Source organism: Hippocampus bargibanti, linkage group LG06 (genome assembly GCF_051943395.1).
Source record: "Hippocampus bargibanti isolate YZ-2025 linkage group LG06, ASM5194339v1, whole genome shotgun sequence".
Lineage (NCBI taxonomy): Eukaryota > Metazoa > Chordata > Actinopteri > Syngnathiformes > Syngnathidae > Hippocampus > Hippocampus bargibanti.
In genome coordinates this window covers 1,397,501-1,424,613 of record NC_142739.1, presented here as the reverse complement: position 1 = coordinate 1,424,613, position 27,113 = coordinate 1,397,501, and the positions used below count along the sequence as shown (strand labels likewise).

Genomic DNA, 27,113 nt, shown 5'->3' with positions numbered 1-27,113 from the left:
GAATCGCGCTTCATAGTCACCTACAGTGGCAAGGATAGCAATGATAACCACTGTCCGATACACCACAAGAGGAGGAAGCTATGTCATCTTCCACTCTGATGGACTGCCAGAGAGGGAGGAGGATTTGTATGGTAAGATTCTTGATAGCAAATATAGTAGTTTTGTACTTTTTTATTTTTTGTAGTACTCCATGTTTTATGTTCATATACATTTAAAAAGTTTATATGGTATGTTTTTTACATGAGTAATTCGGTTTACATATACTTTTTTGGAAGTAAATTAATTTGAGCAACAACAACAAAGATCAGGATCCATTTGGGAGCCGAAAGAGCTGGCTCATTTTGGTGAGCCGATCCAAAAGAACCGGCTCTCCAAAAATTGGATTTACAGTAAAGTCTCGTTATATCGATATCGGTTATTGTTTTTGAGTTGGTGACGCTACCTACCGTGACGTCACAGTAGGTAATGTCACTGACCGAGAAAGCGACACACAATGCATTTTTGGGTACTTTGTTTGGTCTGAAAACCGTTTTGATCCACGTTGATGGCAATATTAGACATAAATAACGCGATGGTGAATCTTTGTGTGTTGCACCAAGACTACTACGTATTATTAATGTGGGGGAGATCAAACATTCTAATTGTTTCCCCAAATTCATAACGCCCCACGAGATGAAACCGTAACTACAATGTCGCCCAAGGCAAAAAAAAAAAAAATGAGTTTGACGCCCCTGCTGTAGACCAACGTCAACAATCTGTTCCTCATTACTGTATAGCTTGCCAAATTTTCTCCATGGTAAAACCCACATTTTGTGCAGTCTTCTAAAAAAAATAAGAACACGTTTTTTTAATGTTTGGGCCTGAGAAAAAATAGTTAATCTTAGGTTTCATTTAGGATTGTATGCATAATAATTGTAAAAAAAACTAAGATGACTAATTCAACGATTTCACTTTTCACGGGTTCTTGTTGGAACGTTACCTCCGCGAAAAACGAGGGATTACTGTTATTATGTGTACTGGTCGGTGACGGTTTAGTGCTTTCAATAATGCGGTGCACCAAGCAATACTTTGGACCTTTCTCCGGTTTAAAAATCAAACGTGGTATTTTCGGATGCTGTAAGTCGGAGATGAAGTCCATTATCACATTTGAGCGATTTTTTTTGTTTATTTTGAAGGCCGGAAATTGTGTTAATTATGTTCCGGAATTTTGACGATGGAGCTTTGCACCGTTAATCTGCTCACAGGGCTAAAGAAGAAGCAGTGGCCAGTGGTGTTTTGTCCTTTCTTTTTGTGGACTGTTAGGGAACCCAAATATTGAAAAGGTTGATATGATGACGACATCTCCGTGGGACCTGTGGTACTCCGCAACCTGCTGTCTATGCTGTCATGTCCGCACAGGAACCATCATACTCGGGGTTTGGTACATGGTGAGCATCGCTGATCAGCGATCATCCACTAGCTACAATAAAAGAGAGTAAATTTACTTTCGCCGTGTATTTCATTTTGAATACATGATATAAACGCCTATGCATTACGTGCTTAATGTTGCATTTCATTTTGAATACATGATATAAATGACCATGCATATTATGCTAGTTGTTGCTGTTGTTCCAGGCCGATTTAATGTGAAAATTAAGATGTACTGTCTTTGAAATGAATGACAAGTAGTGATTATGTGCATCTTATTTCTATAACTTTCCATGGTGTGATTGGTAGGAGAGGGGAAACAGCAGCACACAAATATTGTGACTGACAATGAATATATCAACGGTGGGCCTCTTCTGGTAGCGGAATGCTTTTGTCACAGTTGGGCGTTTGACTTTTCCGTGTTTTAGTCATTTGCTTGAAAGCTGTGCTTTCCCAGAGCAAAATCATCAACTTTTTCACTCCATTTCAATATTTTAGAATAGATCAATATTGTGCACGCGTTTGACATTTAATGAGATGCACCTGCACGTTGACTTGCTGTAACGGAGCTCTGTCAAATTTGGAATTGAGTCTTAGTGTTCGTTATTCATCTATCCATCAATACCTTTTCTTGACCACATGTACCTGTTAGGGTTGTGGCTGGGCTGGTGATGAATTTATTAGTGTTTTATTACTGTTCTGGAGATTAGTTATTCTTTGTTTCAAGGGTTCACTTCAAAAAGTAGATGTATTTAGCACACAGGGAAATAAGTTCCAGAAGGTCAATTCCTGTCTAATTTCTATCTTGAATTATATATAAATATTATTGTTATTGTATTATTGTTGTTGTTGTTTTTTTGGAGATGGCAAATATGGGGTTTTGTCATCCACCCAACTTTGTCCACATTGTCCGTCGTATCTGCCCATATGTTGTGTGTCTCTAAGCTCATCAACGCTGTGGTGTTACTCATCCTCCTCACTGCGCTCAGTGATCCCGAGCAGTACCACCTGACCAGCGCTGAATTGGCTAATGACTTGGATGTCATGGATGATGCCAGTAAGTTGCTCAGAGAACTTGGTTCCTTCGTCCCATCAGTGTCACCGAGTCTAAATGGTACATGTCAACAGATATACAGTGCAAGTTTTTTTTTTAAACGAAGCCCAGTGCGCATCATCCAATTTTAATGTTTCTGGTTCCAATCACTAGAAAAACCTCCTTAACTGTTGACGCAGGTGTGCACTCAACAATTTGATAGGTTGTACGCTGTGAAAGACACTTTTAACCTTTGGACTCCAATGTCTTACTCTTGAGTGGTTCCGCTGCCCGATGATACTTTTCTCCTATTTGAGTGCATTGGGAACGTTTTGCTTCAATCAAAACAGTACAGTTTGATACTGTGATAACTTAGACGGAAAGCCTTCAAGGAAGAAATGGGGTCATCTATTATTAATTGTACCACCTGACCCTTCACTGATCATGATCTAAATGTTTGATAAAGTAGGGCAAATGAAATGAAGAACCTTCTGTGCAAAGATGCTTTGCCTTTCCGTGTCCCTTTGAATGTCCCAGGCATGATAAAAGGAGTACTTTCACTAATAAAAACACAGTAACTTCATTTCAATTACGGTGAACACGAGAATATTCACATTTTAGTATTTCAACTTTTTTTTCCACCGGTCACCTGGTATTAATTAAAATACAATCTATTTCTGTTTTTATGGCCTATCAGGTGGCAGCTTGGTGTCAAGTATATACATTGATGTCAATTGAGGAGCTTTGTTTTGAGAAGACTTGCCCTTAGCCACCCTCACATGGCAACTATAGGCCATTGGATTAATTTGTCACGGTTTGCAGTTGTGTTAGGTCGCATTTGCTACCCCTTTCCCACCCTGTCGTGCATCAATTTGTCATTACTATCATTAATTATTTCAATGAATTAGCAGTGTATTATGCATTGTTCGCATCAGTTTCCAGGCTAGTACTGTGACACGCCATCCTTGAAATACCCTAATTCGAGTGTGTCAAACTCATATTTTGCCGCGGGCCACATTGTAGTTATGGTTTCCTCACGGGGGCGTTATGAATTCAGGGAAGCCATTACAATGTTTAACCCCCTCCTCATGTTACATATAGAGCGCACAACAAATTAATGAATAACTAGTTTTCAAGTTTGACGTAAAAATAATGACTGTTTTTGTGGTTTACATGGGATGATTTGAAATTTTGGTTTGAACTTTAGCAAGCATTTCACAATTGCGATTTGATTTCGCGGGCCGAATAAAATGATGTTGCAGGCCAGATTTGGCCCCTAGCCCTTGACTTTGACACCTGTACATAGTTATTGGTCACCATTTCAAAGGTTGGCCCTTGAAAGTTTGCAACTGGACATCCTGCTCCCATTTACTTCCGAGCAAATGGAGAGAAAGATTTTGTTAACAAAATGACTATGGTAAAGAACAAGTGAAAAACACAACAAGTGAAGAGATATTTTTATTGCGAGAGCAGAGCCCCAATTGTCAAAAAAAGTGAGAGTCCCAAAAGGCAATAATAGCATTTGAACAAGGGGAAACGACGGTTCATTCAAGTCACTGAGGCAATGCTGTATGAAATATTAATAGCAGTGTCTGAAACTCGTGACAAAAAGTAGTTGGCGGACACCAGGGCAGACAACTCTGAAAAGTTGCCTGCCCCATTTTTCACAATTTGAATCACAATAAGACGACTAATCGAAAAAAAAAAAACATTGTTGCAAAGTGTAAAGGATTTTTTTAATTATGGATGTACCTACCACAAATGCTCCCTTGCTTAATTTCTGGTAAATATCCCTTGCAGATGATTTTGCTCCAATTGTCGTTTGTCCATACTATTCGTCATGTTGCACAATGCAATGTTTGCGTTGCGTCGTCTGCTACAAGCCACGTGAACTCTTCTTTCCACGATGCTTTTAATAATAATAATGATACATTTAATTTCTAAGCGCCTTTCAAACCTCTCAAGGACACTTTACAGTCACGGGATAATGTACGTTTACGTTTTGTAGCATCATAAATTTTGTTAGCTTCTTTTGAATCTTTCTTCTGAGGCTGAGGTTCTGTGCCTCTACTTTGGAAAATGATATGCAAATCCAAGACCCTATAACGCTTGGGAAAGTCCGGATGCACAAAGCAGGCTTCTGATTGGCTGCCGTGTCGAGTATGCCAAACCGAAAAATCAAAAATTCCAAACCGAACGAAGGTTTAGAAATCGGAATTTATTCAGATTTCTAAATCTCCGTTCGAACGTTTGCTTTAATGAATGAAGCAAACGTTTGATTTGAAAGAAAATCTTTTTTTTTTTTTTTTTTTTTTTCCTTGAAGAAGTTGTCAGCCACCCGGTTGGAGACGTTTTGTAAGTTGTGCGCCTGACGTAAAAGTTGCACACCCCGGGTGTCCGGGCAGACGTTATTTCAGACACTGTTAATAGACCTTCTATAGCAGGTAACTTAATCAAAAAAATCACATATGCACTTTTCAAGAGCTAATGTGCTAATGCTAATCTGTGGGTCTAACAACTCGGTGCACCTGTGCTCACATTTTTGGCTTTGATATGGTCACAGTCACGTTATACCTACGGGATGTGCGTATGGCTGCATGGCACTTTTTTGTGTGATGGTGCTCATGAAGGAAAGTCAATTATCCATTAATGAGAGTCTAAATCACAGGTGTCAAATCTTTGCGACAAATCTAGCCCGCCAAATCATTTTATCCGGCCTGCGAAAGCAAATCAAGCATGTCAAGTGCCATGATGCTTGCTAAAGTCGGAACTAAAATTTCAAACTGTCGTATGTAAACCACAATAACAGTCATTATTCTGGACTTCAGATTTGAAAAATAGTCATTTATCAATTTGTTGTGTATAATGTGTGGAGGAGATGAAACCTTCTAATGGTTTCCCCAAATTCATAACAGCCCTCGACAGACATCCCTCGAAAGGAAACTCCTGTGCAATGTGGCCCGCGGCAAAAAATGAGTTTGACACTACTGGTCTAAATAATAACATGGACTTTTACCAGTGCACCTTTTGCCTTTTTCTCGGATATGGTTTTGTAAATACAAAAGGTTTTCCGATGTCTTCCCGCTTCAGATATGTGCATTGCCTCGGCCATCTCACTGCTGATGATACTCATATGCGGGATGGCGACATATGGTGCATTCAAGGTAAAAGTATCCATTTAATTGTATGCATTTCTATGTATTTGCCTTGACATGTCAATTCTATGTGACAGTGCGTTATGAGTATGCATGCTCGCAATGCTTTGTTCTGTCCCAAGAGATATTTCACAGTATTTGGTTTGATTTGATTTGTGTTGGGACTCACAGAGTAGCCTTCAAAGAAGGAATCAAAATTATTGTAATTGTACACATACAGTGGGGCCTCGGTTTACGAACGGCTTGCCTTACGAACTTTTCGGTTTACGAACGTTAAATTAATGAAAATTAAACCTTGGATTACGAACTACTTTTCACGATACACCCCCCCCCCACCCCACCACGGCTGGCGGAGTAATCTTATGGAAGAACACCAAAGCACATGTGTGAAAAGCGCCCCAGCTGGCCTGCCTTTCCACACCCCCTTTCTCTGAATGCACACGTCGATCGCGAGGGAGGGAAAGAGAGAGAGGGGGAGAGGGAGAGAGAGAGAGGGAGGGAGTGGGAGTGGGGGAAGGAGTGGGAGGGAGGGGGAGAGAGAGAGAGACACATTGCCGTCCTGCCTTTCCACACCCCCTTTCTCTGAATGCACATGTCGATCGAGAGAGAGATAGTGAGAGAGAGAGACGTCGATCGCCTCCATGTGTTTTTTTACAGATACTTTTGCTTTTTTGATAAAGAAAAAGACCACAGGCTCGTGTTCAGCCTAAGAAGACACAAAAGAAAATTACAGTCGAGGAGAAGAAGGAGATCATTGAGAAACACGAACGAGGTTAGCGGATATGCTAAGTCCATTTCAACGTGTATCATTGTGTTCAGCTGATAGAAAAGGCTTGGCATGATGTTACCCTTCGATCCTTGAAAGCAGCATGGACAAATTTGTGCATCCTTGAGAGGGACTTTGAAGGATTTGATCCTCATGACTCTATTGTTTTGGACGACATTGTTTCCATTGGACAGAGCATGGGACGCGGAGTGGATGCAGATGACATCGAGGAGCTTGTTGCTGACCATAATGAGGCCCTCAACACACAAGATTAGATTTTCTAAGTGTAATGATGTGCCGGCTTTTATTGAACAGTTCCATCCAGAAAAGACTGGAGCTATGAGATTGACCCTTAAAAGGACTCCCGGCACGACCATTCGGTGTCGGGTAATTGTTGAACGCATTGTATGCTGTTGTATGCAATTGTATGCATTGTGTGCGGTGCATGTGTTTGTTTAATCTTGGCGGACTTTTAATCTTGGTTTTCTTTCTATACTTTGTATTTTTTTCCGTTCAGAAGATTTTGATATTATAGATTTTGTTCCTGTTGACTTTATTTTAATACAATTTATCAAACACAACCTCCTGCTCCCTCCTGCCTGCTTTTTGGGATCCTCACCCGCCATCACCACCTTGCAAACCGTGACAGTATTATACATAGAATAAGGTATGTTGTGTGTAGTTTTAAGGCTTATTTAGTTGAAAATTATTTTTTATGGAGACCTGGGAACGGATTATTCTCATTTTAAAGGTTTCCTATGGGATTTTTTTTTGGGGGATACACACTTTTCACCTTATACACTGTCTGGGAACCAATTAAGTTCGTAAGCTAAGGTCTCACTGTATTTGTATTCACCCTGGAACAGAGGTTAAGTTGTGTTTGGCCTTTGAGGCCCCGGCAGCTTGTGCAAACTCACCGTCTGTCCCCAAACCAAATCTCTTTTTCAGTTGCGTGCTGCCTGGATCATCCCATTTTTTTGCTACCAGATCTTTGACTTTGCACTCAATACCCTCGTTGCTGTGAGCATTGTGGTTTATCCAAACACGATACAGGATTACTTGCAACAACTGGTAAGAATCCTCATACTGTATATAGTCAGATCAGTGACAACATGAAAAGATCGTACCTGTATGTGCTCTTTTGGACTCAAGTACCATACTCTTTGCTCTTTCCTCTCCAGCCTGACAATTTCCCTTACAAAGGGGAGATTGCTGCACTGAGTAATGTATGCTTGGTTCTCATTGTGCTGATTTTCATCAGCTGCGTCCTGGGCTTTAAGGTACATTCTACTCATTGAAGTGCATTCTTTTTTTTTCATCACAGTTGAAAACAATCGGAACAAACTAATTCATCCACAGATGCACACACATACTTTTGATGATGGAACACTGAAATCTCATCTGTGTAAGCTCTCAATCGTACAGGAGTGGTCCATCGATGAAAAGATTTCTTCAGGCGTCATCTGTACTTCTTTGAAGGTGTCGGACGTTTCACTTCTTATCCAAGAACCTAACCTTGCACCTAAAAGCTTGCAACCTCTCATTTGACGACAATGAGGTTAAAATTTTAGCGAAAGAACATAGATGGTTTGAAAGGGGAGGAAAAGAAGCGATTTTCATAAAACAACTAAATCCTTCATTAAACCGGTTTGGTGGGGTGAGGTTCAATTTGGATCGTTCATACAATAGCCTGCTGAGGCAACGTAGGATTAATAATACTGATGAGGTGATACCGGTCGAAGTGGGGCAATCAGGCCAGTCGTTAGTCAGAACGATAGGAACTATCAGTGGAGCAGTTGCAGGGAGTAGTCCTCTGCTCCCCCCAACCTGAGAGCAGGGACCTATCATAGCAGACTCCGGCACCGCCCTGTCTGGACAGTAGGGATATATATATGGCCTAAACTACCAGTTAGACTTTAGTTTGCTGACGAAATGTCTTGGATAGGAAGCGAAATGACCGACACCTTCAAAGAAGTACAGATGACGGCTGAAGAAATCTTTTCATCGACTGAAATTTCATGAATATGTGAACAGTTACGGCTTTAGATCATTCCGGCTTTAGACAATTCCAGAATTCTCTTTTATCCTATTGTATCCTATGCTGCAATAAGCGTTGCGCGTTAGTGTTCTTTTGACATAATGTAGAAAATATGGAAAATCGGGCAATTGCTCCGTGTGTGTTATAGGTTGCTAGCTCTAGAGCTTAAATTTAAATCCATGAAGTTAGGGAACTGGGTATGTGTACTCCAAGTCAAGTGGTAGATGTCAATAGAATTTAGTAGACATCAGTAAACTGCCGCACAATAACATGTACAATAGTTCCGAGGTTGTTTGCCTTAGTCATTCTACGTGTGCATAGAAATGTTGTGCAGAAGTGGGAAAACCGTGGCTTTTTCTTACTAGAGAGGACAAAAACTTTTCCAGTACTTGGACAATTCATCAACTCAAATAGGATATCAAAAAAAATGCTTGAACGTCTTTCCATAGAACCGCAATCATGTTCATTCACTCTCACTTCATTTTAATGTTGCACAAAGCTACATCACAACATGACCTGATTACATTTTGGAACACTAGAATTGACGTTATTTTGTGGAAAAGTAGATCACGTATATTCCCGGTGCTGCTGTTGTAAATCGTAGATGTTTGTGTGTATAATACAATTGACTTAATTCACTCCTGCAACATGAATAATTTAAGCATTGGTTTGGTATTTTTCACTGTTTTCATACTTTCTTTTTGCCTTCCACCAGGCTTACCTGATAGCCTGCGTGTGGAACTGCTACAGATACGTTTGCAGCCGGGGCGCTGCTGAAATCCTGCTTTATGTCACAACCAATGACACAACGGTAAGTCACAGATCACAAATGGCGCTCGGTATGTTGCAATATCGTTGACACCACTTCCAAATGCAACCGAAAGAATCAATAGATTGTCAAATGAAGGCCTACGAATCAAAAGTGATTCTCACAGTCTGACAAAATTGACACGGCTCTTGTGTTGATTCCCATCAAATTGTGCCAGTGACATGCAGTTGAGGCCAATGGGTGATTTATTCTATTCAGGAGCATCGGAAGAATATAGATCTTTACTGTTTCCCTTTATGGAAAGTCTCATAAACACCACATGGGCGAAAAAAGCAAACCATATACTGGTCAGGCCACCTGTGTGAATCTTTATTTCTATTGCTCTTGTGTGATGGCCTCATATTGGTTGCACAGAAGTGATGTTACTTCCAGACAGTCATTTTTTGTCGCGGGTCACATTGTAGTTACGACTTCCCTTTGAGGTCCATTAGGAATTTGGGGAAATCATAGAAATGTTTACCGGTAGATTAAATAGATTTCAGTACTGTTGAATTTTTCAGTACTGTTGAATTTACTCTATTTCACCAGAGTGATTCAAGTAAATATGAGCTGATGTTTACTTTTTTTTTGACACTTTTTGTCTTCAGAAACGCTAAAAAGTATATAAGGCGCAGCCAAAAGCCTTCATTTTTTTTTCAAAAGATGACCGTGTGTCTTGGACACCGGTGCACCTTATATGTGAAGTGATATTGAGCCACACCAGCCCTCCCATAGACACGAAGTCGTGCGCAGTGCAGGCTGGGATCTATATAAAACCCAGACTGTACTATAGCGCCTTATGAATTGGTGTTTTAAAGATGTCATTCATTAAAGGTGCACCTCATAGTCCGGTGCGCCTTATATATCGAAAAAGTTAGAAAACCATTCATTGGGGGTGCGCCTTATGGTCCGGCGTGCCTCATTCACCAGAAAATACGGTAATGCATCCACATATTACTTAGACAGCACACAATAAATTAATGATTAAGTAGTTTTAAAATCATAAATCAAGAAAAACAATTGGATTGGATTGGATTTGCCTTTATTAGTCTCGCAGTGGAGAAATTACATTTCACAGCAGCAAAGTGATAAAAGGAATCAAAGCCATTGTGGATTACATATGACAATTTGAACTGTTGCGACACACCTTAGCAAGCATTGTGGAACATGACATGCTTTGTGGGCCACATAAAATGAATAGATGGGCAAAATTTAGCCGCCGGGCCTTGACTTTAACACCTATGCTCTATATCATCACACGGACAGTCAGGTGTTTCATCTGTAAAAGACCCCATTTTCACGATTTCTGAAACTGGAATGGCTCATTGTTGAAAATGAGGCCTTTGCAAGTTATACATGATGCTGTTGTTGCCTTCCAAATGTGAGCTTTAAAGGACAACCGACGTCTCCGGACAAATTGTGTCCATAATTTGTAAAATGGCTTCAAATGAATTCTACTGGGCGTATTTTAATAAGATTCCACCGCATATAGCTATATTTGACCTTTTAAGACTCGCGCTGAACATTCAAGAAGCCTTGTTTTTGAGTTGGTGACGAGTCCGTACGTGACGTCAGAAAATGACCGCCTCCTGACCGTAAAAAAGACGCATTGTAGCGTCTTTCCATCACGTCAATGTATTTTGCTGTACTGTTTTTTTGGAAAACCTTGTTACACCCAAAAGCCGCCCGCAGAGGGAGTCCAAGCTCCATGGAAGGAATGTATCAGCCTGTGGAAACGGGCTGATTCATTCCTCACAGCTTGGTGGCCATTTTCTTGCCTCTTTTTGGGTGAGCCCGTTTGCCTCAAAATGACACGAAATAAATTCTTTAATCGATTGCAAAAATGTATGCTTTAGTCTTCAGAACTATTTGAATCCTATTCATAACTGGATGTGTAACAAGAAAGCATATTATCTGAATCTGAAGCCATTGTTTTGATTCTCCAGCAATGCAAGACTTCTTGGCGTGATGTCATGAACCGGGGGCGGGACTTTCTGAAAATGCTCAATTTTTTGCAGATTTTGGACACTCAAAGTCATTTTATTGGTGTTTTGCATTTGATTAAAAATATCATACTGCGTCTTTTGGGTATTTTAGATGCTATAAAACGTTTTTCTGATGTCAGTTAAAAAACAAAAAAGTGACGTCGGTTGCCCTTTAAATTGCATGTTGAGTACAAAGAGGAGAAGCTTCCATTCACTTCTTGCCCAAAAGATTTAAGATGGTTATACGTGTAGCCAGCACAAAACCACATGGTAACTACATCAATGTCTAAAATAGAAGGCCCGAATGTCTAATTTCATAAACCAACAAGTCACATAGGTCAATCAGAAAAGTATACCCGGACTTCACTTTTCAAAGAATTTTCCAACTTCCAATATATTTTACTTCCCCAAAGTACAGTGCAGTCATTTCAATTTGCTTATTTGAGCGTTGTGACCATGATTTGATCCATGTTACTCTTATTTATTTATTTGTGTATGTTGCTTTTGCTTTGTTCTGCCAACTAACTAAATATGACAAATGAGATAATACACCCTGTTTCGGAACCCAAAGCGGTCTTACGGCAATGGCCAATTTACAAATGGTTTTAGGTGAACTATATTATAAGGTGTATAAAATAGAAGCTACAGTCGTTTCTGCGGTTCGTTATCCGTCCACTAGATGAAGCTACGCTAAAGGGAATACAATGATACAATCCAACTTTATTGATGGAGCTTTCACAACCACTGTAGCTCTGAGACACTCAGGCGTCTGTCTGCAAATGTGCCCTTGCATTCCCTATCCGCCGTCTTCAGGCTCCTCTCCGGCACATGTGAGCAATATCCCTGATCGGTGGTCCGTACTCTGCAGACAAGTCGCCCATTTGAGGTCGTATCCAAGTTGGCCCCTTCCAAAGAACTCCATCTCGTACACTCATGTATCACAGTCAATCATTAAAAGAAGAATATAGTGAATACATGTTTGAATACAACATTATTATAGCAAATGAATAACAATTTATAAAATACAGTAAAGTCTCGTTATATCGATATCGGATATATCGATAGTCCCGGTTATATCGATACTATTTCTATGAACGCACGGAGAAAATTACATGCAAACAGGGTCGGATATATCGATAGTCCCGGTTATATTGATATTTTTTCGGACTCCCTTGAATATCGATATAACGAGACTTTACTGTAATCCTAACAGTAATTGTCACTGGGGCCAATATTGAATCATTGGTTGCCATGACTAAAATCACATTTATTTGGTCTTGTTGTTTGTAAAGGTGTTTACTGTTTCTATGTGAATCTTCATAGTTATGTTTTTCTTAAAATCCTCCTCAATACTGCATTTGGAATATTATATTTAGAGGGAGGGGGGGGACAGCAGTCTATTCAACGTCAATATAGTTTGTCTACTTTCGGTTTACAAGGTGCGCATGGTACGTTATTCATTTGCTTCTTGAGTGTATGTCTTGGCGAACATATTGCAGTAATGTCGATTGTTGTTTTAAACGTTTTACTTTTCATGGTGTTCCATAATAAACGTTTTGGACAACATTTAAAATATTATGTCCAGGAAATCTGAATATTGATGTGTGCACAGCGTAAACCGCGTGGGATTATACACTGGAATGCTTTTAAGTGCACCACACCGTAATCTAATCCATCACTTTTTTAACAGTGGGTGTTCTTGCCCTTTTTTTTTTACACAGGTTCTGCTTCCTCCATATGACGACTGCGTCAGTGTTCCTAGAAAACAGGGTGCCCCTCTGTCCTCATCCACAATGATAGCATGAGAGCATCACCCGGTACCCTTTGAGTGGAGCCTGATGTTAATACAATCCATATGTGCACAACACTGCCTCTTCAATGTCCCTCAAGCTCATGTTGTTTTTGCACACATTTTTTTAGTGAACAAAATAATCACACACGCCCACTAAAATCCACGCGCACACACCAGAACACAAGCGTAACCTCTCCCTTACTTAAGTATCTCAGTCCCTCCCATGTACACACTCTCATTCTGTCCATTTGAGGAATTCCTGGAATATTTTATGCATTCGCGTTTGTTGATATTATCATTATGAATGAGCAAATTGTTTAATAGATGAGAGATTATATATATTTTTATCAATGCTGTTCTTTCTCTTTGTGTACATGTAAACGTGACTTTCATATTTAAGCAATCAATGCCCAGAGCAAAGGATGAGCGACAATGTTGACATGATTCCTGTTCATTGCATCTCTGAAATGCTTTTTTTTCTAGTCATACTGTACTCGCGTTCTCTTCGATGGCCTTCACCTCAAAATATAACACTGACAAATACGTGTTTTGGGCATATCTTAATGTAGTGTCGTGTGTTTTGTTTTGCCTTTCTATTGATGAGAAGGGGGGGGGGGGGAGACATGGCTAACTTGTATCACTAGTAGTTTTGAGTGAATTGAATTTGGTTCTTCTTTCGCCACAGCAAATCAGTGTCCTCCATCTTCAGAGGTTTGATCCGCATGTTTGTTTTGGCCAAGCTTTTACATCGGATGCCCTCAACATGACGTTTTCAGACCAAAGTAAGTACCCAAAATGCATTGTGTGTCGCTTTCTCGGTCAGGGGCGTTCCAGACGTGACGTCACGTCAGGCATCGTCATCAACTCGAAAACAAGACTTCCTGAATATACAGCGCGAGTCTTAAAAGGTAAAATATAGCTATATGCCGTGGAATCTTTGTCAAATACGCTCAGTAGAAGTCATTTGAAGTGATTTTACAAATTATGGACACAACTTGTCCGGGGGCGTCAGTTGTTCTTTAAATGAGTTCCCTTGGAGAGAATTTGTAAGAAATGGCAATTTCTGCAAACTGCGATTTTTTTTTTTTTTTATCATTAGGATGTTTGCAACTATGAAGACGACCTCGTTTTCTCATTTCTGTTGCTCAACTGGGGATACCCCCCCCCCCCCCAAATAGTCTATATAATGGTCACTGACTTTTCTCTTTAGTTGTTTGGACCACATTAATCAGATGTCCCATATGCATATATAGTTGAGACAGATTAATTCATTTTGATTCATTTTGTGCAATGCTGTAATATTGACTGGATCTGGCAACCCAGCCACAACGCTACATCTGGTCCTTTGACAGCAATGAAAGTCTGTGTGACTTCTTGGACAATGCTGAGAGAAGCGGTTGCTCTCTGTACTCCGGCAAATAAACATCCTACTGGTACGATCTAAACAAGGACCATCTCGAGTCTTTATTCTCCCAAATGCATCGCAGACACGTTGCGGATCTCAACAGTTGTTGTTTAAGGTAAACATAACTCTTTGTACAGCTAACAGACAATAAAGTTCGTGGTCATACTGTATATCCTGGTGTAATTGCTAACGTGGGTAATATTTACACGAGCCTTTTTCAAAGCGACATTCTTTGCTCACACGCTACCATACATTTTGCCACAAGGTGGTTCCGTTCTCTCGAAACGGAAGGAAACACCGGTGCAGTGAGGAAGGAGAGGAGACATGTTTGCCCCCGGCCTGCTCCTCTTCCTCCTCCTCCTTGTCGTGTGAACAATGCGAGGGTACTCATGAGGCTGACAGTGAAGAGTGAATATCAGATGTTTGAGCGACATCATCATCTGCTTCTCCTCCACTTAGAGAGGAGCCAGATGAGTTGGCTCGGGCATCTGATTAGCATGCCCCCTGGACGCTTCCCTAGTGAGGTGTTCCGGGCATGCCCTACTGACAGGAGACCGTGTGGGGGTGAGGGGCATGGGCAGGCCACGCTGGAGAGACTGTCTCCCAGATGGGAACGCCTCGGGATCTGCCAGGACGAGCTGGAAGAAGTGGCTGGGAAGAGGGAAGTCTGGGCTTCCCGACTGAAGCTGCTGCCCCTGCAACCCGACCCCAGATAAGTGGCAGAAGGTGGATGGATGGATGGATGGATGGATGGATGGATGGATGGATGGATGGGGGCCACGCATGATCACACAAGCATTCAATGATCAGTTGTGCATTTGATCATTAACTACAAACTCTCCATCTTGTTCAAGAGGAAATTGTATTTACTACAGTACTTTTAGTCAAAACATTTCCCCTCCTCGTATCATGGGCTGCTCGTCATCCAGTGCGCTGGATGGAGATCAAGAAAAGAAACCAGGTACGAAGTCCGAAGAGCGTAACGGGGGCTCATTGGGTAAATTGTTAGTTACTGTTTATTTTCACATCAACAGCAAATTTTATGAGACTTTCATTCACTAAAGCTTTGTTCGAGATGGTGTGTCTGGTCCCCACTGCCCCTTCCCACTGCCACACTCACCGAACTGAGTACGCGCTACACGTTGTACTATCATCCTGAACTCTATTTTTTTTCCTTTCTCGTTTTTTTTCTGCAAGACCTCACTTCAACCCTTTTTTGTTGTTGTTTTTGCATTACGACATTACGTCACTTTACATACGTCACTACCTCACTTTACATACGTCACTGCCTCACTTTACATATGACACTACCTCACTTTACATTCAGAAATTACATGTATTGTCTATTGTCAATTGTATGTCTCTTTTAGCCACATTATAAGTGCCTTGCACGCTGGGTCCGAGAGGACATTAATTTCATCTGTGCTGTATGTCATGCATATTAGCATATTTGACAATCAAGCTGACTTTGACTTTGATGTATTTAATCCCACCAAATATTATTCTGATTTGCAATAGTAATACATCGAAGGGAAAAAAAGCGGAGTTTCTATTTGACTTCTGAAAAGAATACAAATAATGATGCCTGGAGTTTCCCATCACTCATGGGAATATGAGAAAGAGGTTAGCAAAGAAGAAGTGGGACACTAAGAGGACGGACCAGAGTAGACACCAGTACAAGGAGATGTACGCACGGTTAAAGTAAAGGTGGCAAAGGTCAAACAAGAGGCCTATGATGACTTGTATGCTAGGCTGGACAGCAAGGAAGACAAAGATGACAAAGTCTGACTGGAGACAGTGCCACTGAAGAAAAGACAGGAAGCAGAGCTGAAGATGTTGAGGTTTTCTTTGGGAGTGACCAGGTTGGATAGGATCAGGAATGAGTACATTCGAGGGACAACTCATATTAGAGGCTTTGGAGAGAAAGTCAGAGAGGCCAGACTGAGATGGTTTGGACATGTCCAGAGGAGAGAGAGTGACTATATCGGGAGAAGGATGCTGAGCCTTGAACTGCCAGGCAGGAGACCGAGAGGAAGACCGAAGAGGAGGTTTATGGATGTGGTCAAAGACGACATGAAGTTAGCTGGTGTGAGAGAAGAGGATGCACAAAACTGGGTGAGATGGAGGACACTGATTCGCTGTGGCGACCCCTGAAGGGAAAAGCTGAAAGGAAAAGAAGAAGAAGATAATTAAATAAACATGTCAAGTATTTATTCTCACAATTTATCTTTGTAGGTTGACATGGCAGTAATTGCTATGATGACTGAAGAGCTAACAGGCAAATATATCACTTCTTATGGTGATCCAAAAATTAAGAGGCAAAATAAGATCAAGCAAAAAAGGTGTACTGGGTGAGACTTCGGGAGTACTCCAAAACCATGATGATGGGATGGCAAGACATAAAAATGTTTCTGCAGAAAAGACTTACATGATAGAAATTGGATTGCTCCATTTTTATGGCAATGATTACCATCAAGTGAGGACAAGCAAAGGTGGAGGAACAAGGCATACCATCATGGAAAAAACAGCAACTGTCACTCAGATTTTGGAGCTGGGAAAAGGCTCTTTTTCCCAGATGGAAGCTCAACCAAAGGACCTGTTGATGACTTTACTTTTGAGGCCTGTGATTTCAAAAGAAACCAAATTGCTTTAGATCAGGGGTCTCAAACTCAATTTACCCGGGGGCAGCTGGAGGCAGAGTCTGGGTGAGGCTGGGCCGCATCAGGATTTCCACAAGAAAAGCACAGATAAAACATTCTAATGTTCTCAAAAAGTTTATTTTTAACACAAAAAAATGAATTAAATGAATAAATGGAAACATGAATAAAAAATAAATTAACCAGTAATAAATGAATAAAATAATTATAATTATTATAAGGCAGATACAGACGACTGAAAAAAACAGCAAAACTAATTATTTTAAAAAAGTTTCAAATGTCTGTATTCACAGTTCTTTAACCTTTAACTTTCTTAACATGAAGAAAATATTGAACATGAACTGTCCTAAATATGGCTTCTCTTGCCTACTTGTTCAGCTGCACACACACAAGTTTCATTCATATCAGTCATGCGGGCCACACTAACATTAATCTTTCATATCAAGGCGGGCCGCAAAATATTCTTTCGGGGGCCGCAGTTGGCCCGCGAGTTTGAGACTACTGCTTTAGATGAAACAATTGGCAGAATCTACGAAAAACCCAAATTGAAACAGTTAAGAATTTACATAGGTACAAAAGAAAATACTCCAACATGTCTTTTGGATGAATGCAGTGAAGCTCATTAATCTGTCACCAACATGGTGGGAGAAAGTGTGCAATTGATTGAAGAAGGTGGATCTCATCATGACGCAAATGATAGACACTCATCTGACAGTGACATGGGAGAACAGGTTTGTCCTCCTTGGTTATTTTTTTGTATTGGATTAAAGTAAAACAGAAGTCAAGTCATTTGGCTCTTTAAAAAAAAATGAAAACCTGTGTCCTCGCTATGAACATGTTTGCTCAAAATTGCATTTGAGGGATAATTCACAACAATCTAATAGTGTTTCTGACACAGACAAGACAAGGCCACAGACAAGAGTGTTGCAATTGATTGAAACAACAAAGATGGGATTGGCTCAGGCGCAGCAAGCAACCTATAACTATCTTCAGCGTTATGTGAAAAATGCTGATCAAACAAAAGCTGAAAAAATCCTGCCTTTCTGGACTGGTTCCTCTGTGATCTGTGTTGACAAAATTCTAGTGAGCTTCAATAGTGAAAGTGGACTCAACAGAAGGCCTGTTGCTCATACCTGCGGAGCTACACTTGAAGTACCATCGATGAAAAGGTTTCTTCAGCCGTCATCTGTACAAATTTGAAGGTGTCGGACGTTTCGCTTCTTATCCAAGAAACTTCGTCAGCAAACTAAATATATATATATATCACTACTGTCCAGACATGGCGGTGCCGGACTCTGATATGATAAGTCTGATAGATAACACACCAAGCAATGGCCCAATAACTTATTGAGCTGCAGTGTCATGATACGCTCAAGTCAAAATATTGTAACGTCCGCGGCTTTTGAGTTGCATGTTTGGGGGCTGGGCTAGTCGGGAGAGCATGACGTTTACGGAGAGAAGGGAGGACCTGAACGAGAAGTCCGTGAGAGAGCCGGAGAGCATGACTGCACGTGAGTTGTGGCGTAACAACAACTCCGGTATGATTGTGCTAACTGCAACGTTTGCTTAATAAAAGCCTGACCAGCTCTGCCAACGACTGTGCGCATCCTTTATCACGCCGAGGGGCATTATAATATGACTGGCGGTGATCCGTAATTTCCACCTTACCTCCGTGACACACTGCCCGAACTATGTGCCCAAGCTGCGCAAATGCTTTCCATGTTCGGGAGCACATATAATAATAATAATAATAATAATAATACATTTCATTTATAAGCAGCTTTCAAAACTATCACGGACACTTCATGGTCACACCTGTGCGAGCAACTGTTTTCGTTAACGAAGAGGACCAAAGCACCACATCGTCATCTCACCGATGAACACCTTCATTCAGTCCTGAGGATTTCCTCTGCGCAGAGCCTGACTGCAGAAATTGATGCACTTGCCTGTAAAAAAAGTGATGCCAAGTATCTAGCTTGGACCCATGAGCATCATCAGAGTAACTGAACAGTGAAAAAGACAAAAAATGATAAATATTATTTTATTTACTGATGGCATGGTCTGTTCAAAGTTAAAATATATATAGTATATATTTTTTTAGGTGTTGGCCTTGCTGGTCTGTGATAAAAAGATCTAGGTTACAATTAACATTAATAAAGTTAAAGATATAGAAGCCTGGCATTTTATTCAGTTTTTGTTTTTATTTTTTTCTTAAACCTGTTCTGGTTTCAGTATTTAAGCAAACATTCAATTGCAATATATTAGGATGGTTAATACAGTAGTTTTCTGTATCTTAAAGATAATAAAAACATAAACAATTAAAAAAAATGGTCTGGCGTTGTGTTCTTTTTTATATATTTTGGCCTCTTTGTGAATTTGAGTTTGACACCCCTGATTTCAACGATTTAAAATGCTCTCAAATGTTGTTTCAGATATAAACTTCAACTCCCATGAGCACCACACATGCGGAAGCATTTCGCACGTTTTGTGTTCCACGCGCTGGCCCGCTAGCTTGTCTAGAGAACAAAAACGCACTGGGAGCAGATTTTCTCGTATCCACCCAGGTAACTGCTATCGTAATACTATTTTATCTGATTTTGGCTGAAAGAGCAACGATAAATCTACTTAAAATTACGATGCTGGTTTAGGAGAAATATGTTGTTTGTATGTTGGCCGGTTGTGTAATAGGAACGTCGGGGACGTTCTAAAGCAGGAATATCAAACTGAACTTTTGTGGGGGCCCGCTGGAGACTTTGCGTGTGCCTGGCTCGAGACGATAAACAAGTACGGTATTCATGAAGTAATGTCCCCTCGAATTTTCCATGCGTAGGGACGTGACACGAACTCCCAGTGGATTTCTTGGATACAATAGGCATGAAACCAAACCAGTATCATTCACGCATGTCCAGAACCTGAAATCAAAACAAGTTACATGATGTCGGTATGTTCCAAAAAAGTGAAACCCGCTAAATATCCATGTGGATCGTGTCACTGAATTGAGATTTTAACATGGATAAAATGTAAGAACAGGTTACCACGTTTTACATTGTCAATCAGCCCGAATTGACTTGTCCACAACTTGATGGCATTCATTGGGACATTTTTAATAATCATAACTCTTTATACATTTTGACTTCAGTATTTGCTTTTTCACAATATAAAAGATAGGATAATATGGAGATTGAAATAAGTGCTGCTTTCGTCACAATATGTGGATATACAATTGGTTGATAGGGTCAAAAAGTTATTTAAAACAAGTTTAAAATAGTGTACACATTTCATTCCAATTATGAATAAAGCCCATTTGATGTCGATTTTTAACCCCCCTCCAAAATTCCAAATTCATATCTTTGTTCAAAACCTGAAATGTGGCAATAGGAATAAATAAAAGGTTGAAGAATACCTTCACAAGCTGTATGTATACTTTTTCCGACTGCCCCTGCCAATTTGTGACAAAAAACGTTTCTGCTTTTGAAGAAAATGTCTGCAGCTAAAGTCAAAATGCGACAGAAGAAACTGAGAAACCAACCCGCGAGTGTGCAGTGTCTATCAACATCTGTTCACGATGAGGGGAGCCCCAATCCCAACGGTAACACTTGAATTCTTGGTGTCTCATCATTATTATTGCCTGTTGTTCTTCATTTTTTGGACGATAAAGTCATTGTCATTCATATATGTATTTGTCAATCCGCTGCTCAGGTGGTGGTGGTGGTAGTGACGGTCCATCTGGCAAAGATCCACTTTCACAAAGAAAGAAGAGCTCCCACCAACAGACTGGGTGGGTCCGTGGGCACCAGAAAGCCGGCGAATTCTATGGTGTCAAGATGCCTCAGTTTATTACTGGTGAAGAAACCTCTCCTCTTGCATACGACGAGCACAGTGAATTCATGAAGTTTTAATGCAGATATACTGTAAGGTCACTGTTATGATTTAATATTTCAGGTAGTTGAACAGAGCCATGTACATTTCTATCTTAATCCCTAACATATAAGGCGAAGGGCCAAAGATGGGCTAGTGGAAATCAGGATGGATTTTTACATAAACCACCATTCAACTGCTAAACGCAGAGAGCAGCAACATATACAAACACAACAATAAAGCAACAAACCAGTAACAAAGACTGTCGAAAGCACCAAGCAGTAAAACTAAGAATCAAGTTTAAGTCATGCTGTGTCAAATGCCAAAGACTCCGAGTTTTGAGTTGCGTTTTAAAGATGGACAGCGAGGGTGCTTGATAGGAGGTTTTGGTCATCAATATACCGTATTTTCCGGTGTATAAGTCGCACCCAAAAGCCTTGATTTTCATCGAAAAAATGACCCCGCGCCGTATACGAAGGTGCGTCTTTTTAATGCGAAGTAATATTGAGCCACAATAGTTCTCGCAACTATTCTGAGCAGCCACTGACTCCATTACCCCCTGTAGAGGAAGTAGTGCGCGGTCCATGCCGGGATATATAAAATGTGACCACAGCCTCTACTGTAGCGCCTTATAATGTGGCGTGCCTTGTATTTTGAAAACCTTTATATCTGTATATATTATATTTGGAAAACTTTTCATTCCTTATATAGTCCGGTACGCCTTATACGTGGAAAAAGTTTGAAAATACCCTCTTCATTGGGGGTACGCCTTATGTGTACCTTGTGATTTAATACGGTACTACAGCGAAGGTGCATGATTCCAAAGTCTCCTGTATGCCACAAAAACCCATAAAAACGGTGACTTGAAAATCCAGAATATAGGGAGTTTGTGAGCAATGAGTTGCAATATAGCTGGGGTTCACTGTACATATCAGAGGTGTCTTGCATCATTTCAAACACTGTTGTTAAAAATACCTTTTGCCTTTGCAAAATTGTATCCCTAGCTGGATTTTTTGCCAGGGCCAGGGCAGCAGAGGTAAGTGCTATGCTGAAAGCCGTTACCAAGACAACAGGCAGCTGTCATGTCTTTGGAGCGCTGCCGAGGCACATGAGGAGAAGGGCGATGAGCCACAACACCAAGCGTCTTCCTTGCCGGCTGAGAGAGATGGCCAACAAAATGGTTGTATTCACAAAGCATTGTTTTCCATTTGAAACGCTCGTTTCTATACCCGTATTACTTTCTGACTTGAGTAACATTTGTTTTGGTCCACCGCAGAGAGAGAAATGCCTGCAAGGCGGCGTTAAAAAAAGGGAGCAGGCTAAAAACAAGAGCCGCAAAGCTCGCCGACGCCACGGAAACATGCTGTTGGAGTTCAACCGACGGCAGAGAAAAAATGTGTGGCTGGAGACACACATTTGGCACGCCAAGCGCTTCCCCATGGTCAAAAAGTGGGGCTACTGCCTTGGGGACAGACCCACCTTGAAATGCTACCGCCCCAGCTACAGAGCCATGAGCACTCATTGTCTGCTGCAGGTATGGACCGAGGCCCAAAGCGGGACAGGATGACCGTTGTTCGGTCATAAGTAGTGAACGGCCATTTATTGCATGGGATAAATCTGCCACGTGAAGAGATTAGACCCAAAAGAAAAATCATATGCAATGAAATATATTCCAAAGCGCGTTCTCACTTCATTGCTGTCACCAAATTGGAGACGATTGTAGAACATCACGATACAGAAAACAAAAGAAGCTCTCATCTTCAAAGCTGCAACAACATGGAAAGTTTCTATTTATTTAACCCTTCAGTATCAACTCATCGAAATAATTACATCTTAAATTTAAAGCCAATAAAAGAGAACACCGCAAACTGGTTAAGAGAAATGTACATTGTTGAAAACAGTCGCGCAACAGTCATCATATCCTGTATTTGAAGTGCTTTGTTACAGTTTCAGCTGTTGTTGAAGCGCTATATAAATCAATATGTATTGTATTGTACATCAGAACCTTTTATTAGTCATTAGCCATGGGATAAAATAAAGGCAGTGGGTAGCAACACCTCTAAGGGTCCATTGTAATTGATGCTAAACTGACATTAATGTTAATTCATACAAGAGAAAGCAAACATGAATAGATGTCAACTCGAGCAACCCCTGTCCTTAAGAGTTAATCAAATCTTGAACCTGGGAAAAAACAAAAGTTTTTAAACACATTGAACACACAGAGCTACATTATATTGAAACAGAGCATACAACAATACAGGCGTACGGTATATTCTATTTGCTCACGGAAGCTGTTTGTGAATTAAGCTGCATCTCTTTCGCGATACTTAAAGGACAACCGACGCCTCCCGACAAGTTGTGTCGATAATTTGTAAAATCACATCAAATGACTTCTACAGAGCCTATTTTACAAAGATGCCACCGCATATAGCGATATTTTACGTTTTAAGATGCGCGCTGAATATTCAGGAAGTCTTGTTTTTGAGTTGGTGACGCTACCTACCGTGACGTCACTGACCGAGAAAGCGACACACAATGCTTTGTTTGGTCTGAAAACCGTTTTGATCCGCGTTGATGGCAATATTAGACATAAATAACGCGATGGTGAATCTTTGTGTGTTGCACCAATACTACTATTTGATACGAGCTAACACAAATTCCCAGCAGACAAATCAGCCCATTTCCAACGGAGATTGGGCGGCATCTTGTGCATTCTCTGGGACGCTGCATTTCAGTCCAGATGCCTCAAAATGACACGGAATAACTTCTTTAATCGATTGCTCTTCAGAACTATTTGAACCATATTCAAACTGGATGAGTAACAAGAAAGCATCTTCTCCGAATCTGAAGCCCTTGTTTTGATTCTCGAGCAAGGCAAGACCTCTTGGCGTTACACCAGGAACAAAGGGGCGGCACCTTCTGAAACTGACCACTTCCAGGTTCAATTTGAAGTAGTTTTTGGACACTTGAAGTCATTTTTATTGGTGTTTTTCATTTGACTAAAAAGATCAGCCTGCATGTTTTGGCTATTATAGATGCTATAAAACGTTTTTCTGATGTCAGTTAACAAACAAATGGTGTCGGTTGTCCTTTAAGTGCTCTCCAGCTTGTCGTGGCTCAACAGTACTGTACTGGAGGTGCACAACCCTGAAATTCGGACAAACCTGTATACAATAAAAAAACAAACAAACAAAAAAAGATTGAAAGTCAGTGATGTAGCAAGGTATACAAATAGATTGACGGTACTGTCTAAAAGAGATGTATTTTTTTGCAAACAGGACCTATCGTACTACTGCTGCCTTGAGCTCCAGGGAGAGGAAGACAAGCTACTTGATTGTCTCTCCCAGCTGACCAGCAAGGAGGCTGGTGAGCAACATTTGATTTGTCATATGCAGCGAGTTGCCATAGCATGTAGTGCTTTTGTCATTCGGCAGGCCCTACGTTTGCTCAACGGTTGTGTCTGTCTGGACAAAGACAAGGCAGCTTAGTGTTGTACCGGGCTGGACAGTTCCCCTCGCAGCCTTTGGGCTCGGTCACATTCCTATGGAGACCTCGCACGCCCGGCTCGGTTCACAGACATCTGTGGACTTGGGTTCATCCCGCTCTTAAACGGGTAAGATATTTTTTGTTGTGGCTTTTTCAATGCAACCTTTTCCTTTGACTTGCATAGTTTGTGTTTTCAGGATGTCCTTACTGAGTTCCAAAGTGTGTGCCAGTGTCAGGCTGCGGTGCCTCCGCCCGTGCCTTTGGCTACGGACGCAGAAAACGTCTCCACTACAGATTTGGATCCAAAGCTTGAGAGAAACCCTGAAATCAAGCACGCGCCTGGGACAAAGAGGAAGCGAAACAAGGATGCTGGAGGCCCACTTGCCAAGAAGATCTTGGGTGATGGAACCAGATCACCAGACACCCCTGTTAGCTGGAAATCTAACTCAACTGGAATATTGATCAAGTTGGTCTCATTTTCCGGATGAGGTTCGTTCAAACAATCAGCAAAAGGCCACACGAAATATTTTGTTTACCTTTGGCAGTGATCTCACAATGGAGATTGTACGATACCGCTTGATTGGACCGCAGTCCCATTCGGTGCTGACAGAAGTGTTAGAAGCTGCGACAGACTGTGACGTAAGGGCTGTCAATTTTATCAGCATGGCAAACGGAAGTCTTTTGGAGGCCAGGCCGCTGTTACAGTGTTGCATGTTCTTCTTCTCTTTTTTTTTTTTAATCAGGAGATGATTAAATCAACTTCCTCCTGCCTCTGGTGGCCCAATCACTGCAAGGAAGAAAGCACGATGAAGCTCCATCAGCAGCAAACGGATCTCTTTCACACACTGAAAGGTTTACAATTCCCGACTCAGTGGGAATCGGATGGTTTGATCGTTTGTCTTCTAATTATTGATTTGTAATTCAACCAGGTGTCTACTCAACTGCAGAGCTCCCCCCAGGCATTGTGCTGGGGCTGACAGTTGACGACCCTCGGCTGAATATACCGCCAAAGAGGGTTAAAGCTTTGCCATGTGTAAAGGAGGCGCAAGGTAAAATCTGCCCTTTAGCAACTGAAATCTTGGAAATACTGGCAGCCAATTACACCGCAACTAAGAATTGCCTTTTCTGGCCCCAATATATTGGGTCTACCTTTGCAAATCTGAGTTCCCCACTTTCTTGGTAGATCTAAACCAATCTGCCAAAAATAGACTATGTTCATTTCCCATTTAACACATTTTAAATGTGTTTGGGTGAGATTTTCTTGCTAGGATTTCATCCAAAAATACCCAAGGATCTGTACACATGACACACCCTGTTTATTGTCTGTCTGAAATTGGTCATCATACTGTGAGATCTGCGACTACCATGGCTTCTCGTTTAAATATGGAACAAAAATCCCCGTTCCCAAAAAAGACCCCGTTTGGATAATAAAAGCATTTTCCTCTTTGGAGGCTGTAATTTAGACACGACACTGTGTGTATATGGCGCATGACCAAACACAAATGTCACAGCATTGACAACTTCAGGATGTTGGCCTTATCGGTATTAATGCTAATCTGCCTCCAATAAAGCTGATTGCAGCCCTGCTTACCTTTTAGGCTTTCAAATGCTGGCAGAGATGTTTTACCTGTGGTTGATGAGTGTCACTGCTCAAAAAGCATGATGAGATCTATGGTCAGTTTGGCTTGTCGTGGCCAGACAAGTGTGTGTGTGTGTGTGTGTGTGTGTGTGTGTGTGTGTGTGTGTGTGTGTGTGTGTGTGTGTGTGTGTGTGTGTGTGTGTGTGTGTGTGTGTGTGTGTGTGTGTGTGTGTGTGTGTGTGTGTGTGTGTGATAGGACTATTTTATATATGCACATTCTAAAACATTCAATGTTTATTATAAACCAATCATTTATCGATAGTCCGGTTATATCGATACTTTTTCCGACTCCCGAGAATATCGATATAACTGACTTTACTGTATATGTGTAGTTATGTATGTATGTATGTATGTATGTATGTATGTATGTATGTATGTATGTATGTATGATAATAATAATACATTTAATTTCAAGCGCCTTTCAAAACACCTAAGAACACTTTACAATAAAAACAATAAAACAAAGCACATAACAATAAAACCATAAGTAAAATGATAAATAATAAAATAGCAAATTGAACTAGACATTGAAAGCAATTTTAAACAGATTCTTTTTGAAGTGGGACTTAAATAGGGAGGGAATCAATATTGCGGATGTTGGGTGGAAGTTAATTCATGAGTTTGGGAGCAGAGCGGCTGAAAGCTCTGCTGCCCATCGTGGTGAGACGGGCAGAGGGCACATAGAGGTGAAGGGAGGATGAAGATCTGAGGGACCGAGAGGGAACAGAGATTTGAAGCAGGTCAGAAAGAGGGAGGGGCAAGGTTATGGGTGGCTTTGAATGTAAACAAAAGTATTTTGATTTCGATTCGATGTTTAACAGGGAGCCAGTGGAGTTGCTGGAGGACAGGGGTGATGTGGTGAAAGGAGGGGGTTCTAGTGATGATCCGGGCTGAAGAATTTTGGACGAGTTGGAGTTTATGGAGACATTTCTGATTGACACCGAAGAGAAGTGAGTTACAATAATCGATGCGGGAGGTGACGAGACTGTGGATAAGGATAGCATCGGAGTGAGGGGTTAGCGAGGGACGGAGACGGTTAATATTACGGAGGTGGAAATAAGCAGACCGATTTATGTTATTTTTT

General features: G+C 41.0%; 2 protein-coding genes across 3 annotated transcripts in view; both read left to right on the top strand.

Moving 5' to 3' along the window:
- Positions 1–1,192: 1,192 nt before the first annotated feature.
- LOC148896153 (lysosomal-associated transmembrane protein 4B-like) lies at positions 1,193–13,525 on the top strand. The gene is made up of 7 exons (XM_088999538.1): positions 1,193–1,427; positions 2,353–2,464; positions 5,531–5,604; positions 7,310–7,432; positions 7,543–7,641; positions 9,115–9,210; positions 12,914–13,525. The coding sequence occupies exons 1-7, from the start codon at positions 1,329–1,331 to the stop codon at positions 12,995–12,997; spliced, it is 687 nt and encodes a 228-aa protein (XP_088855664.1). The 5' UTR covers positions 1,193–1,328; the 3' UTR covers positions 12,998–13,525.
- Positions 13,526–19,499: 5,974 nt separating this feature from the next.
- pop1 (POP1 homolog, ribonuclease P/MRP subunit) overlaps positions 19,500–27,113 on the top strand; it is a 14,612-nt gene continuing 6,998 nt past the window's right edge. The window contains exons 1-11 of one of the 2 annotated variants that reach the window (XM_088999338.1): positions 19,500–19,610; positions 20,524–20,635; positions 20,746–20,889; positions 21,909–22,084; positions 22,181–22,438; positions 24,183–24,270; positions 24,339–24,517; positions 24,588–24,856; positions 24,936–25,029; positions 25,134–25,242; positions 25,320–25,439. In XM_088999338.1, coding sequence (XP_088855464.1) covers positions 20,527–20,635; positions 20,746–20,889; positions 21,909–22,084; positions 22,181–22,438; positions 24,183–24,270; positions 24,339–24,517; positions 24,588–24,856; positions 24,936–25,029; positions 25,134–25,242; positions 25,320–25,439 — 1,546 coding nt within the window. In that variant the 5' untranslated portion in view covers positions 19,500–19,610; positions 20,524–20,526. Of the gene's footprint in view, positions 19,611–20,523; positions 20,636–20,745; positions 20,890–21,908; positions 22,439–24,182; positions 24,271–24,338; positions 24,518–24,587; positions 24,857–24,935; positions 25,030–25,133; positions 25,243–25,319; positions 25,440–27,113 lie in introns of both variants that reach the window. The other variant, XM_088999337.1, reaches the window with a different exon arrangement.

Excerpts from the sequence above, each read along its gene's own strand:
- LOC148896153 (XM_088999538.1), top strand. The coding sequence starts at position 1,329 with ATGATGACGACATCTCCGTGGGACCTGTGGTACTCCGCAACCTGCTGT. Across the intron at positions 1,428-2,352 it reads TACTCGGGGTTTGGTACATG|CTCATCAACGCTGTGGTGTT; the intron begins GTGAGCATCGCT and ends TGTGTCTCTAAG. Across the intron at positions 2,465-5,530 it reads GGATGTCATGGATGATGCCA|ATATGTGCATTGCCTCGGCC; the intron begins GTAAGTTGCTCA and ends TTCCCGCTTCAG.